Below are 18,357 nucleotides of genomic sequence, written 5' to 3'. Positions count from 1 at the left end.
TTGCACTGCTCTCTTTTGTAACAAAGTAACTGCATTGCAGTATCTTCCCTTGCTTTGGCTCCATGTAACATGGCTCAGCTTTAAACTGCAAGCCGCCACGTTTCATCTCTTATCTCCTAACAATGGGTGAGAGAGAGAGAGCAAACACAAACACCCGAGCTGCTTCTAACCTTTTGGCTGTTTAGGCTAACAGACAGAATCCCCCCCCCCCCCTCCAATCCCCTCCGAGATTGGGATGACTTTGATATTCCCTGGGCACCGGAACCAAGGTGGCGGGATTAAAAGGCTTTTATTCACCGTGACCTTTCACCGGCCATCTTCTCTCAGAGAAATCCCCCTCCCTCACCCCGAACCCCCTGTCCATCTCCTTTCACACCGTGACAGGCCATTCCCTCCAAAAATAAAAGGCCAAGTGGGTCGTCTGACACAAAGTCAATATGGGCCTCGTGGTCAGCGTTTAGAAACATAAACTCTGTGCTGTTTTTGTTTATGTTGTGGAAACTATGGTGGGTCATTTGAAGAGCAAATGTTGATTAATCTGATCGATATATCTAATAAATGTTTGGATTTGTATATATATTTTTATTTTTTTATCAAATTATATTTTATTTTTATAAGTTATGTTCTTATTAATTCTGCAATTAATTCTTTTAAAATTTACTATTCTAGATTTTTGGTATTTTAGAAATATGCAAGCCATTTTCAACTCTTTAGATTAGGCAATAATAAAAAAAAACCATATATATCCAAACGATATGCTAGCTCCTCAAGAGAAGTTCTACAAAGACTTGCTTTATTTAATGCCTTTTGATAGAAGAACTTTGTTTGAAATTGAAAATGTTTCTAAACCATACAAAGTTAGCCCTAATGCAGTGTGAATTTAAGAAATTAAAACAGTAAATTCCATAAATTAATTGTTTATGAAGTGAAATGTATGAAGTAAAAAAAAAATGTTTATCTGAATTCAGGTACACGCTTATTTTTCTTGCCTTTGTAATTGCCCACGTGGCCACTATAGTATATTAATCTGTCCAGGCCAGCAACCTCCACCATCCACAAAGACTCCCAAGCTCCCCCCATGCCCTATCATTCATTTTCATTAAGCCAACTGCAGCTAAATAGCGGCAGCTTTGTTTACAAAGCGACCTCTGCATTCCGCGCACGGAGCCGCCTTCGACTTTGCAAGCCAGTCGCTGCTTTATCTCCAACCGCACTTACTGCTTTCTTGTATCCACGACTTATTTCCATATCTGCCTTTGCACAGGAGGAGAAGGCGTATCAGTCGCATTGACTTTAAAAATGTAGCACTACTCAAATTCCATGCAGTAAGTGAGCAACCTACGGTTCACGGGCCATATAATGGCCCAGAGAGCATTTTCTACTCATTATTTATGTAATACATATGTAAATATACAAAATGTATTATTTTGTTTAATGTTTCTTACTTAACCACAATACCATAGTGATTGTTTTGACTAGTATGCCAACATGTTCAATATTTTATTGTGTTTGTTCCACACATGGGATTGTTATGCCACACATATATATTGTGCTCCACTCTAGCTCTGGGAGTGATTCCGAAATTTTACCCAGTTTGGCAAACCAGCCGCAAAAAGAAAGAGAGCTTTTCTATTGTGTAATGGACATTCTTTAACCCGCAACATTCTTGCTTGCTTTTGAAAGCTCCTGTGTCAGACCCAAACAAAATGCTCTGTATTAAACTAACACTCCTAAAGCAAAAAACTATTACCTTTTAAAAGGTAAAAAGCACAGGTGAAAGGGTTGAGCAGAATTGTAAACAATGTTTTGGACCAGGTCTTGTACACATATTTTACAAGGAACATCGAAAGTTGAAGTTGTCATGGATAATTGGGAATGAAGTCTGAGTTGGGGTGAGAGTTGTTCTTTTGCTATGCGAACTCCATATTCAGCATAGTATTTTGAATTCAGAATATGACATTTGCATACAAACCTCCAAAAACAAAAACATCCTTCCATCCATTTTCTACAGTGCTTATTGTCATTCGGGTCTTGGTGAGCTGGAGCTTGACCGATTAATTGGTTGGCTGATATAGTCCCCTATTATTAGCACTTAAAAATGAAATAAACAGCAGATTTTAAAGAACACATTAAGAAAAAGGTAATGACATTCAAACCACCCTTAAAATAATAGTTGTACAAATCTGCTGATCTTTGCAGTTTTTCTCTTTCTGCTGTACAATTAAGTACTCAAAGAGCAAATATTATAAAACCAAATATTCAGCTATCCATTTTATATATATAAAATATATATAATTTATTATATAATTTTATTATAATTATTTTTCATTCAGTTTTATTCATTCATTCAATTTTATTAATTACATATTTTTTTAATTAATTGGCCGATTAATCGGCTCTTGAGATTTTCTCTTGCCAAATATTGGAATCAACATCAAAACTCTATAATGGTCAAGCACTAATAAATACTTCAAATGAACCAAACCGAGCTCTTTACAGCTCATCCTGACCATCCCCTGAGATACAAAGGTGCGTTGGACGTGATATCTTGACACCATCTTGGACAGGTTACCCTTCTTGCTGACCTTTTCCTGCACAGGAATACTCTTTCAGGAGGCACTTTTCAGAATTAATACATTCCTCTGTTCTACTGAGGCGGATTAAGTGACTTAACAGGATCTGTGTGGCCAAAAAAAGAAGTCAAAACGCACCAAGAGAACGCTGGCCTAAGCAGCGTCTAATAAGAACTTGCAAGGTAATTAAATGCGGCGAATGACTCGAGTCGTTTTCAAAAGCAGAATGGTGGCGTGAAGGTTGATGGAGGATGGAGGGGAACGAGCCCAGCTGAAAAGAAGACGAGTGCGCGTCGCCGTAAATCAAAGGTGGCAGCGCTCATCAAGCGCTCGTAACGTACCAGGGTGTAAGTCAGAGGTTCTGGCAGGTGTTTGGGTCTTTGTTTCCAGCACATGCGCCATTCATCTTGCACAAAGCTCATTTTTGAACTGTTCATTAGTCTGTGCCAGCTGTCGGTGTCTGGATGCGCTCTGTGAATCGACTAATTACAGGTGAGGATGTGAAGAATTCTGACCTCTGTTATTATACTCCTAAGGCACAAAGACATGTGGAACTTGTAAAAGTCGCATTTAGGATGGATATTGATTCAGGTCCGTGACTACAATAGAAATGGAATTCATCATCTTGACTTTTTCGTTTGGGTCATTTTGTAGACTTTTTTTTTTCCTTTTACAGTCCAAAGTAGTTCTATTCTTAGGTACCTAAAGTTCCTGTGATGTCACAGCAGGCAACCCACACACAATGTGCTACAACTCGCCTTTGGCAGTGCAAAGCATGACCGTCACCGTGACGTACATAAAAAAAAATAATTTGCCCTTTACTTTTAATTAATTTAGCCCATGCACCACTTCAAAAAAAAAGGTGTTAGCTTTTTCTTTTTGAAAAGGTTACACGTTTAAAAAAAAAAGAAAAAAATGGACCCAGGTTTTCAGATATGAGACAGAGAAATGTTTAAACATATTGGAGGCCACTTGGAGCTTATTGTTGGAACGCTACTCAAATAATAATAGAAATATTCTGCATCTTTCGTGTCACACTGCCCTCCATAACTACTATTGGCACACCCGCTTAAGGCGTGTGTGCTTGTGTGGATTACAGATATCCCAAGTAACTCTCATTTACGCCAAGTCTCTCTTAGAACGCTTTTTTAAACGCAACGTTGCGTGCGCTTTTAATTACGCTTTTCCTGCTATGCATATTTTGGCCTCATCAGGGCAGTGTTGTGCACGCATAGTTTATGAGCCCTTCAAGTATTTTTTTCTTTCAGAAAATTAGGTAACCTCATACCTAAAAACAGTTGAATGCAAAAGTAAAGGAGAGGAGGTGAACTAATTGAGTATATTTGCAGGTATTGCCAGTTGACAGTGATCGGAGGACTAGAGACAGTTTGACGGCGAAACTCTTACAGGTAAGAAAATATATACCGTATTTTCCGGACGCACCGGACTATAAGGCGCACTTTCAATGAATGGCCCATTTTAAAACGTTGTCCTAATATAAGTATAACTTTTAACTTTTTATATAACTTTGTCCGGACTATAAGGCGCACCATTCATTCATGTCAGATTTTTAATCCAAATCAAATCATTCTCCATTTTATCTTTTTTATTTCAACTTCAGATGCAACAAATTACTTTATAATCACAATATAATGATCCATAGTCTTTTTGATTCATGATTCATAGTCTTCAGCGAGCCACTTATGATTGATTTTATGACACAATGCTTCGGGCCAGTTTAAATTTAGGAATTTGGTCCATATATAAGGCGCACCGGACTATAAGGCGCACTGTCGTTTTTTGAGAAAATGTTTGGTTTTTAAGTGCGCCTTGTAGTCCGGAAAATACGCTAATCTGAAAAAAAAAAGAAAAAAAATCTATTGATTGCAAAGAAAACTAGTTGACTTCATTGGCCACGTATCAGAAAGCAACACGTTGGTGTTGTGCTTTGCAATATATTGGTGCATTTAGGTGCATTCTGTTCTTGTTACAATCATTTTAATTCATTACAAAGCAACAAAATTATACATCACATATGTTTTGAGGAGAAATGACACAAGAATAGCAGCTTGTTTCAAAGATGGCACCGATTTGTAGCAATGCGTTAACGGCCACGTAAATGAACACAAAACAAAGCTCGTATCGGCATCGATACATCTTTGTGATTCTTGACTCAAAGAGCGATCTAAATGATGGCGGCCTTTTAGCCAAATCAAATTTCGCCTTAATTGGATGACGGCTCTTCGCGGGCCCCCTCGGGATATGGCGACGGCGACATACACACCAGAGAGCTCGGAATGATAGCGGGAACAAATTACAGTGGGGTTTAATGTGATGAGAAAACACTAAAAGTACAATTTGCACATTTATAGCGTTAATGTTCACGTTTTTTTCCTGCAGAAATATTGAACGGTTCAGTGCATAACGTGAAATAATGTTACTGAGACAAAAACAACTTACCAATCGTGATTCATATCTCATAGAATGTATTTTGCTCACTAAAACTGTTTGCTACATTAGCTAACTTTATTGAAGTATTGATCATTCAATTTTTTTTAAACCTTTGTGGAAACCAGCAACACACCACCGACTGAAACGACTGTGACGAAAAGCATCCGATCATCGCAATCGTGATAACTATGGGCAATGGGATCGTGATATGAAAATTTCCTTCCATTTGGTGGCTAATTTTGGCTGTGTGCGTATGAAGTCAATGTAAAATGATGACAAAATCATCCTTCCTGATATGCTTGACGGGCCATTAGTTGGAAGGTAGGACATCTGACTGGGCGCTGTTGCAGTCAATCGACTGTTGTATTTGGCGGGAAAGGTCAGAGGATATGGTGCGATAGGACACCTGCTGAAGAGTAATCATTAATTGGCCTGCTGTCCTGTCAGCGGCCCCCGCTTGGCTTTACCAGATGTGGGTTTGACACTAAGGATGGGGATGGATCGCAGGAGGGTAGCTTCATGTATTCCACCATGTCATTATGAGCTCTTCCAGCTTAAGTTTAGTTTAAGAGAAATGTGCTAACTGCCATCCCTTTTTTTTCAGTTTCCATTAGTCAGATAGGTGACCTTTTTAAGAATGACGGATCGCATGACACAGCGCCGAAAAACATCCAATTTAAAGGTTTTTTGAGACGTTACCGAGACAGCCATCTGTCATCAAGGGCACATGTTGGTCCTTAGCAAGAGCTGTTGCATTTTGAACGATACATTTTTATACCTTAGTGTTTGTAAAACGTGAGCGTCGAGTTTTCCAAGAAAAACTTTCATACTGTTGTAATATGGTAGGTGACATCCTCTTTTTGTTTCTAGTCTAAGCTTCTCAAGCTTTTTGGCAACAAAGAGCTGTGATTTGGATGTTCTGTGACTGTCGTCATGAATTGGAGTCCATTTATTTGTGTTGCTTGACAAGTTGGACCGCTGAGTCAAGATGAGACATCTGTGTTAGGTTCTCGGACTAGCGACGAGCAAGCTGGCTTGGAAGGACATTATTGACCAACTTTTTATAAACGCTTCAATTTGTTTTGGACACAGGTGGGCATTTAATCCGTCCTGATCAAAGGTCTATCAGTCAGTCAGTTAATGACAGCCGCCAATTTTGCTAACGAATAAGGAGAAACACGCCCTGCCTGTGTCGTGTGTGTTTGTTCACGGGGGCCTCGCTCAAGTCGACTGCATTGGCTATCTATGGAAACGCTTTGCACGTCCCGTCCCGTACAGTAGGTAGCGGCCAAAGAGCTGTGATGCGATAATAAACTAAGAAGAAGGAGAATAAGCCAGCTTGACAGGACTCCCAGTCATACTTGTTGAATGGGTGGATATTGCATTGCCCGATTAGTATTGCTTGCTGCGTACTTCTTAACTTTTTTCTTAGAGAGCATTTTTTACTTCCTTGACACAGTACAATTTGCAGAAAAAAAGTATTGGATTACAATTGCGGGTTCGCCCTTACATGCAAATCATTCTCAGGTCCTGCAGAGGAAAAAAAGGTGGGGGAACCAAATTGGATCGAATGTAATTCAGTTCAGCGAGCGGGGAATGAATCGATAATGCTGAGAAATGCTTTTCAGAGGAGGAGGAGGAAGAGACTCGTGCCCACCTTCACAAGGGGGGCCTCTTGTTCTCTTTCTCAACCTCAGCCTCCATGCTAATGCGTTTCAAGTTAATCGAGTCTTGCTTTACCTATACTCCTTCACTTGACAACTTAACTTCAGAAGTCTCTTTAAAAACTATATAATATGTATATATATATATATATATATATATATATATATATATATATATATATATATGTATATATATGCCTATTTTTACGTATTGCTTCGGATGATATTTTGACTGCAACTATGAACTCCTATTTTTCACACTGTGTGAATAAAATTGGAATAAATCTTACCACCTTGAGCATATAATAAGTCCTACAAATTTTCTGAAATGTATGAAATATATGTTCACATTCAACCCAGAAAATTATTCTCATTGAAAATGTATAGAAAGGGAAAAAGCTCATTTGTTTCCTAAATTGTGGTTAATAAGGTAATTTTGGTCAATCAAAGGCCTGATGGAAATTATTCCTGATAAAACGGAGTGTCACGCTTTTACGATCTCTCCCGCCGTCTTTGTTCAGTGACCTTAAAAGCTGTTCGGATGTTTGTCCTGTTGCGCTTTATACAAACAAATCTTGTAAGGATCAACCCGTACAAAAGTTCTGAAAAGAAATTATCTGTCATCTTTCTTTTCCTGTAATTTAATCAAATGAAACAGCAGAAACATTCATTAATCCCCTTCAGGTATAAACTAAAAGATAATATATATTTTTTAATTATCTTTTTGAAAAATTATCCCTCTCTGGCCCAATGTTTTGTCTCAAATTCAGCCACTTTGGTCATTCAATCTCATACACACATAATGTACATCTGTGTGAATGTGTTACAAGATAATCCTTGTGCCGCTATTATAACTCTGAGAGAAGAAACAGTTATATAAAAGTGTGCTGGCATAAAGCTGAGTCTTTGTCTCTTTGCAGTGTAGAGAACCGCCTGTACGGGAGAAATCCAATGTGTACATTATATAGATATCAGGGAAGCAGGGATCCATTAGTAGGGCATTAGCATTTTGTTTGAACAGTCGCTGGCTGCGTCTCTGCTTGTTCCAAGATGAAGGTTAGCGGGGGACGGGGCGGTGAAGAGGTGGGTGGGGGGTGGGGGGGGAGCACAGTCAAATAGACGAAGAGATGCGCCAAGTAAAGGGGTGAGGCTGAGATGAGGGCGGGGGAGGGCATAAAAATGAACGTTTCATCTTGTGACAGTGATGAGAGAAGAGCTGAAGGTACGCTTTGGGCAAAGGCAAACATGATATCCAGATTTTTTTGCGTAGGGGGAGGGTGGGAGAATACACACATAAAATCCTAATAAACATCCAGAGTAATTGTGGGAGAAAGGACTGTAATTAAGGTTCCGTTAAGTGATACTAATTCCAAATTAGCATCCATGTAATTAAACCCACTGTAAAGGGGAAACAATAAGCTTGTAGCCAACTGTCAAGTAAACAACCCAGCTGCCTTATTCTGTAGCTAAGACTCACTTACAGTTGAAGACATACTGTATTCTTTTACAGCAAATAATGCAAAATGTTTGCTTGGAATGTAAGAACATAAAAAACGGGTCTGGATCGTGCACTAATCATTTTGAGAAACCTGTTAGTACTAATACACTGTATGGTTAAGTGGGAGCAGCACTCTGCTTATCAAATGAGTTATCATCTGTTGCTAGGCGGATTTCAAATGCCACAAAGACACAATGTATTTACAAGTGACATATATTTATGAGCATGAAAGTGCCAGTGTTGTCTATTGTGATGCCTTGTGTCCCGATTGGTACCATGGACAGCTCCTATTCAACAATTAGGCTCGAATGTACAGGCAATGGTACCATGGACAGCTCCTATTCAACAATTAGGATCGAATGTACAGGCAATGTTAAAGAAAAACATTTGATCATTCTTGAAGCTATAGTATAGTTAATAAATGTATAATAAGAATAAATATGAATACAATTCACAAAAATTTGCAGTTAGCACCTGCGTGAAACATTTCTGATCAAAATGACGTTTTTTTTCGATAATAAAATTGTCTTGAATCGACATTCACCCAGGTGTCCACCACAAAAGAACAGAAGAGATTTTAATGGGCCACAGGCAGCGGGGAGAAAATTACAAATGGTTGTTGGTGTGCTGCTGATCTCCTGATAAATGACCCACCACTAAGAAGCTTTGTCAAGCTGCTGAATAAGAAATCCAGAGTCAGCGTCTTGGGAATGCTGCATCAATGCTTCTCACGTAAAATTCACAAAACCAGACGGGCTGTCTTATTTGGAGTAACTCCACCACCCGATTGCACGGTGGCAAAAAGGAAGCATACAAAAAAGCAGCTGTGGGATGAAACGTCTTTTGACCACTGCTAGGATTTGTAGACAGAAAAAGAAAATTTAATCCAGGATCATGTCAGACACACTAATCTCAACGAAACCGACAATATAAGATTTTAAACTTTACAATAACAATCCACTTCGGAGCCATTATATAACCTTGGGAATAAACAGTCAGACAATATAAATGTCCTGTTGTTACCATGGTGATGTCATCACTATTCCCACAACTTCTTAGCTACCAATTTGTATTACTACGTAGCCACTCGATATCATATACCACATCTAGTGTTAAAGCTCGTATACCATGCGGTGTGTCTTGATCTGTATATGGGACATATTTTTCTTTCATTCAATTGCTTTTGATTTATGCAGCTTTTACTTTACTGAATTACTATAATAGTAGTTATTCAGTAGTATAATAGTATAATAGTAGTAGTTATAATAGTAGTTAGCACATTGTGGGCTACAGATACATATGCAATAGCAGAGACTCGTTGAATAGTTGCCATAGTAACGATATCACACTTTTGTAAGCTAGCGTAGCACATGAAGAATTTGTTTTTATTTCAAGCTTCCCTTTTACACACTGCTGCATTCAGGAACATTCATGGCATTTGTCAAAGGTAGAGTTGTGAAATGACAAGCCTCCCAACATCTTGAATGACATAATTAGAATATTTGCCAAGGCAGCCAAAGCTAGAAGGTCACGGCTTTTGACCAAGCAGCGCAGGGCAGCGCTAATAGAGGTTTACACTCACAAACAAACAACAGAAATAATGAATAAAAACTAAAAAAGGTCAGTCTATCGTGTTGCGACCAAGCTGGAGCTCTTTTGAAGGGAGCAATTACAACATGGGCTACAGGCAGGAACACGACTTATTTCTCCAGCGAGACGGCTGCCCTGCATGATTCACTTTTTGCTTTGCTCCAATTTGCCGTCCTTGTGTCCTCACATGCTGTTTCACGGCATCTTTATTAAAATCAATGCGGCTCCTGGTTCAAAAAGCTAATTACGGTAATGGCTGGGGATGAACAGACAAATGAGAAGGAGCACAGTTTAGTGATATGTTCACCCCAACGCTTGCCGCTAAGGGGTGACATGGACGGCAGTGATAAATACATTTTCAGGACTGGAGTATATATCATCCTTTATCGTTAAACAAATTATCTCTTGACGACCACAACCATGGCAATTTTATTATTGTGACATTCTTAATGTTATCACTGTCAAAATATTGCTTCATTCATTTTTCAGAATATTTATGTTATGCTTCCAAATAGTCATGACATCAAATCAAACTAACGTCCAATATATTTCAAAATTTCATGTTGAAAGTCCAGATTGAAGGTTTTCACAGGTTCGGGCAAATATTCCAAGCATGTACAACAAGAGCCGGAGGCGCTCCTGGCGTTATAACATTACTAGGGAATCAGTGCGACTAATGAGGACTTGTTTACCCGCCCTCTCTTGGACCTGTGCTCAATCGTGACCGCGCATACCCCCCCTAATGTTCAACCAACTGTCCGTTTGGTGTCTGGTTTTGTGCCGAGATCCAAGGATTTGTCGTTGTCCTTGCTCGGCTGGATTATTGATCCAAGGAAAACCGCTAACTCATGACCGAGGGCAAAGTGCAGAGCCAGCAAAAATCACAGCACCACCTTTGTTGCCTAAAACATTCCCTCGAGGAAGCCTCATTTTCCCGCTTCTCAAAACAGTTTTCTCCGGTTTCCCATTGACATCGATTACACGACACTTCAGGCAGCTATCACGGTTGCATCGCGTATTAAAGTACAGTACACAGCAACAAATTTAACGACGCATCATAAGAGCACATTTGAGCAATCGTGAATCATTTCCTGGAAGGACATAAAAAGAAGAGAGTGCTTGTGTAAATGTTTTTATTTATCTGTCAGGTATATTTAATGGCGCTGTGATAGCCCACTGACCTGTTCAGCTTCTGTTAATTATCTCCAGGCAGCTTTAATTTCCTCCCAGCCCAGCATTGAATGATTAGATTCATGATTTGTTTGAGATTTTTATTTCTTGGCTGCACATTAATACGGCGGCATGAAGGGGTAAAATAATTGAACAATGTGTCCATTGCTAAAATAATTTAGTTTTCATGCTGACATCAATGTGGTTGATTTGGCTACTTGTTTGGTGTTTACTCGAAGTAAATTGTGTTCTTGCTTAGTTGGTTGCCACGAATGGCTGACGCTGTACAGTTTCAAATTAAGAACACAAGAAATGCGATGTAAATTATGATAAGAAAGATTGTTTTTTTTTTTCTTTTCCAGAATACTTTTTGTTTTTGGATAAAAAAAACAAAAAACAAAGAGTCACTGCGATGATTGGGGCAGGCAATAGAATGCCCCAACCATTCCGAATGATATGTATTTTATATAACACTCTTTCAATAATTCTCATCGTCTGAGTGTCTGTAATTTAATTTCAGTTGCAAATCTAAACATGCCTTTCATTTAAAAAAAAAACTTTCATGACAAATGAATGCCCCAATAAATCCCGCAATGTGTAGTCGTTTAATAGTTGCTATGTATAAAATAATCATCTCTCATAGTAATCATCAGGTAGTTTGGGCTCCTACTTTATCATTCAAATGTCCAAATGGGGGTTTCAGGAAATTGTCTCATCTTATCTAACCCTATAATCTGCCTAAAAGAAAGAATCTCATCCATTCCTTTTGTTTGTGTGACTGATAGCTAGCTCGACTTTAATTGTAATTGAAAAAAGTAAATATATTTGTCTTATACCACAACAAACTCTCCAACAGATTCAGTGACATGTATATTGTAATACACACAAGGCAGTCTATCAATAACTATTGCATGGACAGTAAATAAATGTGTTGTTTTAGCACCTAATTTATCATTCAAACAGGCAAGTGGATGTGGCCATTTAGTTTTTCAGTGACCCATGGGGTATCTCTAGCCTCATTTATTCCACCTGGCAAGTTTGTCTTACTGCTAGCTTGGATTTTATCTCAGTAAATATCAAATATATATAAATCAAAACAAAGTCAGGAAAAAAAGTTCATTCCAAAGCAAAAGAAAATGATGAATTAGCTGTAAGAGAGCAGTTAGAGATGTATTCATCTCTGCAAAACCAGAAGCACGATCGTCAGCATTCATTCGACTATTCATGTCCTCGTACAGGTGCTGATCCGTGCATGTATTAACCACATGGACTGACATCAGTGGAGTTCTGATGGCACCAGTACAGCACTTCTGTTGTTTGTCGCATCCTCGCTGCTCAAGTAGTTGATGCTATGAAGACTGGAAAGGAAAATTGTCTGTTTGTTGTGTAGGCGGAAAAAAATCAACCAAAACAGGTGCAGCATACCAGTTGTTGTATGTTAAAAAAATTATTGTTTGATAGAATCACAGCAGCTGCAGTTGTCAGACAAGTAAGTACTCAGTTGAGTATGTTCCGATACATCATGAATGGAACCTTATTAAAAGCTGCGCAATACTGTTTGATTGGTAAGAACATTTGTGAATAAATTAATTTGAGACCTTTAGGAGAGTTATTAGAGAGGCGCCATGCATTGCTTTTAGATTCAGGGTAGTCAACCCTCCTTTTTGAGAGACGGGGACAGAGGCCTGCAGTGAATAGCACAAGAACGTGAATAACGACATTAAAAATGTGTTCGAAAAATATTGATAGCTACCTTCATTTATAAATACTTTAAAATTGTAACTGCAATAAAGAAAGTGATTTAATATTTGTTACTCGTTTTGCAACATTCCCCTTAAAATGCACATGTGGCAAAGACTCTCCTTAATTTCTACTAACAACCCAGGCTAAACTTATTTCCTCTCTTGACAAATAAAAATCTTACTTCCTCAGTGGTGATGCATCACTTAAACATACTTTAACACAATTGCTCCCGTCCTATAAGCTAACTCGGGCACCACACATATGGGGAGGATGTTCACTATGCTGCCTTAAGTTTTTGAATCAAACCATTTGAAATTCCCGTGTACTGTAATTAAATCAGCCGGAGGGCAAGTCCGACTCTAATCCATCGCCTGTAACTACTAAGGTCCTGTTGTGCTCCCAAACTGTAAAAGTCAACTAGCAGTTTTTTAAAGGACACCATTTCCTTTTACCACACGACCCACTATAGGACACAATCGGGGACATCTGCCACCGTCACTCTCGTCACCATCACGTAAGCCCTTGTCCGACCCCCAAGGACGAGCTCACTCAATAACTGTCCCTGTCCAGACACGCTAAGCCTGTTCCGCAATCCCTTAAAGCCCTGAACTCTGACATGTTTCAATGCCGGACATGAAATAGCCTCCTCTGGGAGATTAAATCAAGTCTTTTGCCACTAAACTCCTGATTAATTGGCTTTTGCACTCTTCTTAAAAGAAAAAAAAAATAGCAGTTGTGGATCACGGTTGAGCGATTCCAAGTTAGGTGAGACATCCTGTTGTAATGACTTCCTAATTTATTGCTTTTTTTCTCCCTGCTGCTAACTTCTGATGCAGTTATTTTGTTTGTTTTCTACAGCCAGAGACAAATGTGCCACTTTTCCTTTTCTTGCAGGCCTATTGTCACTCATTTCCCTCCTATCTTGAGTCCTCCACGTCGTGCCGTATTTACCCTTCACAAAGCGTGACAGTCCCAGACAGCCACTTCCATACAGATTTATAAGCTACTTTTATCATTTGTTTCAGCCGCTCGCTTTGTCACGTGCAAACGGCGACATTAATCAGTGTTATGACAGCGCGACTGGCTGCAGGGATGTGAGCAAACCCTCCACCCGTGATGTTTATCTGTCTTTTACATTCCGCCTTTCTTTAATACACACAAATGTTTCCTCAGGTGAACAAAAAAAAAATCTTCATGTTGTCAGACACTCTTGTAGCCACTAAAGTTAGTTCATGAAGAGTCTATGCGGTGAACTTGAAAATGTTCCCCTATGGGGTTTTCTAGTATAGTGTCTAACCTATATTATCACTTCTGACTTCTAGCTAGGCACGGTGCCAGGAGCTCAGGTCCCATGTATCATTCTGATATTCTCTTACATGAACTCGAATAACCCGGCTACGGTCCTTTTTCTGATTTTTTTTTTTTTTTTTTTTTTTTTTTTTGCAAGCACCAAATTGTATATCTTTGCAGATAGTCCTTGTATAAGATAAAGTGTTGTATAATGATTTGAGGTTACCCTCATTGCACACACAATGAATGGTTTGATGACATAAGATATGATCTGCAAAGTGCAGTATGAGAAGGGATTATGAGATAAGAGTTTAACCAGGACAAGCCTATACACTAACATGAATTACGAAAGGCAGTGTCAGGTATTTATTAACGGTGCTAGTAAAAGATCATTAACCACTTTTGTGAGGAACGTCTCATTTGCCTAAATATAATATAATAAATAGAGGCCGTGTGATCATTAGTTAGGCCTCGATTTCTTTCAGGAATTGTGAAGATGAAGGGGAGATTTGACAGCGGTCTAGAATGACTCTGATGCCTAGCGTTGAAGAAAGCTGTATTACAGTGCCGTGTGTGTGTGTTTGGGGGGGGGGGGGGGGGGTCGGTGATGTTGAGAATAGGGTTTCTCAAACTGGAAACAGCTCTTTAATGAAGGACTGAGTCGAGCAAGCATGTCTGTTTTGTTGCACTCAAGGTTACTATTACTCAAGGTGTGAGTGCAACCAATTCTACTTTAGTGCCCATCTAAATCCGAACAATCACGCTTCGGGTCAAAGTGACTTTTTGACCCTTCGGAGTTATAGGTTTTGAGTTTGAAAAATTGCATGAAATCATTAGCTGAGTAGTGGGAACTGTTGAAACTGTAGGCCGCTATTGGGTTAGGGTTTTAGGGGTATTTCTATTACATATTTATTTATTCATACATCTATTTTTAAGAGGTGAACTAAGGATTTTGAGCCAAAGCTTGGTTTAATGAGAATCTTTTGTCCTTTTTCTGACTTCACGCCTGCTTTTCTGACCACAGCTCCACTTGCTCCTGACACGTTTCAGGTTTTTTTTGTCATTCATATCTCACTCATCCATGGAATAGTATTGTGAGTTATTCCTGCTTAATGCCGTAAACAAACCGTGATAAAAGTACCCTTCAAGCAGATTATAGTCCACGAATCATAAAAGCTGGAAATGTCACTGACAATCAACAAGAGTAATGGTAACAATAATAATCGGATATGGGGTAAGTTTGCTTGCGTTGTCGTTGTTTCTTCAAAAGGATCATATGAGAATGTTGCTGCCTACATGTGAACAGTAGCTACGTACTGTTGCTAAAAAAAACTTGTCGCTAATGAGCATGTGACTCTCGTCTTTGTCGTTGTTTATGATGTTTGTTAAAAAAAGAATTCACGTCGCGTTTAAATAAGGTTTTGAATGTTCAATGCAAATTTTACTCAGGATGTCATTGTTTCCATGGCTACATAGAACATTTGAATGGAATATTAAGAAGTTATGTCCTTGCAGGTGATTTCATCACTGTCCTTCAGACTCAATGTTTTTGTTTCTTAGCAAAGGATGCGGTTCCCTTTTTGTATTGAGCAAAACAATGTTTATTTTCAAGTGATCTCAGATTTCATGGCACATTGCATCCATGCTTGACAAGTATTAGTCCTCAAGTGCTTCATCTGGGAGCAGATGTCAGATCGTGGCTTGATTCCTCAGAGAACTTTGCTGGATATGAGACTCCCGCTATCGGCCCTCTTATCATTTAATACGCTTTGTGTAGGCCTATCCAAATTAAAAGATATGTCTCATCTTGCCTTTTTCGCAGTGAAATCATTTTTTTCATTATTTCGTTTTTGTTGTGTTGACTCCGTCGGGAAAAGTGACAGTATTTTCTGGTAACCTGGATAGCCACGCCGCCTCAAACAGATTTCAGATCTTGCTACTATAACAGTGGAAATGCCAAAGAGCAACCATGTTTTTCCTTAGTGTCGGACCTGTCACATTTTAAAATACAGTTAAGATGATAAAAAACCCTATGAATGAACCCTGCTTCAAATGTTGGGACTCATTTGGATCTCACCCAAAGTGACCCACGGGGATCTCCACTGCACTTTTATCGCTTTCACCCCATCTCTTCACCGTTCTGTGGGTGAGGTGCTCGTAAAATAGTCAAGTGAAAAGTCAAATAAATAAAATCCAGGTGCCAGCGCTGTGACAGTTACGGGCCGGTGAAAAGTGAACAAGTTACTCATCTTTCTATCTCTAAGTTATTCGTGTACACAAAAATTGTACCAGTGTCCATCACATAGATATGAGATGACAGACATGCGTCACACAATATTGGAATTCATGTGTTTGTATTACACAAAACACACTTAACATACCAAGAAATGTTAATGAGACAAATTTGGCTTTTAGCTGCAAGAAAATAAAAACAAACATCTGGCAGACTCCCTATTATGGTCTACTCCTACGCTGACAAGAGTTTGGCATGCCAACACATATTTTTAATGAAGTGCATGATGTCTTATTAAAGAACACACACCAGTGTATGCATGTATATCCACATATATACAACACAAGGAAACAAAACATTCACCATAAAAGGAACAACACAGGGAGTAAAATACAAGCAGTGTGGAACAAAATAAAATTCATAACAATGCAAAAGTCTACCAGCACAGATAATAACATTTTACTCTTGTCATGCATGTGAAGTTTCCAAAGCAGACCGTCTTAACCATTTTTAGAAAGATAATATAGCGCCCTTTTGGCATTTACAATGTACTTTGTTACCATTTGCAAGTTCAGTGAGTTAATACATGCAATTTATGACTAGTTGTTCTCCACAAATCCACACTGAACTCCCATTTACTGTATATATATATTTTTTTATTATAGTATTAGCAATACTGCATTCTTTTCCTTTTCTTTTCTTTTTTTTTATTGGCTAGTAAGTGTCCATAAAGGAGGTTTTACGCCGCCTGGCTGCCCCGCATCCTATTAAAGGCGGCGATTTTTACAATGTTTTATGTTTTCTAATATAATGCGAAGCTGAATTAAAGCCATCATGGATGTGTTTTATGGTGTTGCATCAACCAGCTTGCCAGTGTAGTTTGCTACCACTCTGCGTTGGTAAGATATTGAAACAAAAAGTTGCTTTTCTTCCTGCAGATGATGGGGGGGAAAAAAAAAAACCTCCCTGCTGTGTGCTGTGGACTGTTTTGACTCGAAGGCACAATGATTCATTATCTGTGCAATTACGCAACGTAATTACGACAGCTAAAGGCAAACTCTGCCTCCCGACTGTCCATCTGGCATGCATCCTTGAGCTGCTCTTTTACCATACGTATTCTTAAACTGGAGTAGGGGTAAAGAGGCAAGCTGCCTCCATTCAATACAGAGTTTCTGGTGAATTTGTACACTTTGACCTGCGGCTGTCGGAGGAAAGTTGCCAAGAACATATGGCATGCTCGGTCTTCTTAGTTGGTGGCCAACACCTGTTTTCGGAAATAGTTGCAAACTGGTTGCAACAATCTACAAGGCTTTTAAACAGTTTGTAAAAGGTTGTTCTTATTTTTGTGTGTTTTTAGATAAGTGCCTTATAGAAGTGACATTCAGCTTTCTGGCGTCAGACTTCCTCATCACCTGAGATCTCTCACCTTTTTGATTCGTTTAAGTTGTTAAAATGTTTTATGTGCTATGTTTTCTCTTAATATGATAATTTCAGTGTTTTAACGTCTTTATTGCATGTACGATGAGGTTGGATGCATGTAGTTGATGCTAATGTGATGAAATGCAAATTGAAATAAATCAGTCTGATGATGACATTGATATTATATTATATTATATTACCTAAAAAAGATGCTTTGATTGGTCATGACTATTATTGGCTGTGACCATTCCCACAGTGGAACAGCTCTCCCTCTCACACATTTGCTGGCTTGCTTTTGTAAAAAGAAGACAAGTGATTGATATGATTAATGAACAGTATCCATAAAGTTATTAAACTGATTTTCAATTCTAATGGAGAAAAACATTTCCAAGTGGGAAGGAATCAGAGGTTGACCAGCATCACAAAAAGTTTAGTGTTTAACTTTGGAGGTTCCACTGTTAAGCAATATAACAAGCAAGACAATTTTGTGGATAAAGTTCTATTTTAATTATCCAAAATACATTTGGATGAAAAGACCAAACGCATATCCCTTTTTCAGTGGACATGGCTTGTGTTTCAGGAAAATTATACCAAAAAGTTGTATTAATTGTCCGTGAAAATGCCGTTAATTACCGCCGCAGTTCAACGGAAAAGGATTACAAAGTTCCGTGCTGCTTGCAAGTGCGTTTCCCGGACATGCTGAATCCTTTTATCACCGTAATGCCG

General features: G+C 38.8%; 1 protein-coding gene across 1 annotated transcript in view; it reads left to right on the top strand.

The window, feature by feature from the left end:
• eng (endoglin) overlaps window positions 1–17,722 on the top strand; it is a 46,664-nt gene extending 28,942 nt beyond the window's left edge. Inside the window, exons 13-14 of the mRNA XM_085926616.1 lie at window positions 3,923–3,982; window positions 17,570–17,722. Coding sequence (XP_085782742.1) covers window positions 3,923–3,936 — 14 coding nt within the window. The 3' untranslated portion in view covers window positions 3,937–3,982; window positions 17,570–17,722. The remainder of the gene's footprint in view (window positions 1–3,922; window positions 3,983–17,569) is intronic.
• Window positions 17,723–18,357: the final 635 nt, after the last annotated feature.

Source organism: Syngnathus leptorhynchus, chromosome 12 (assembly GCF_054491065.1).
Source record: "Syngnathus leptorhynchus isolate UIUO chromosome 12, UIUO_Slep, whole genome shotgun sequence".
Taxonomy (NCBI): domain Eukaryota; kingdom Metazoa; phylum Chordata; class Actinopteri; order Syngnathiformes; family Syngnathidae; genus Syngnathus; species Syngnathus leptorhynchus.
Note: the sequence above shows the minus strand (reverse complement) of the source record. Positions and strands in the feature narration are given on the sequence as shown.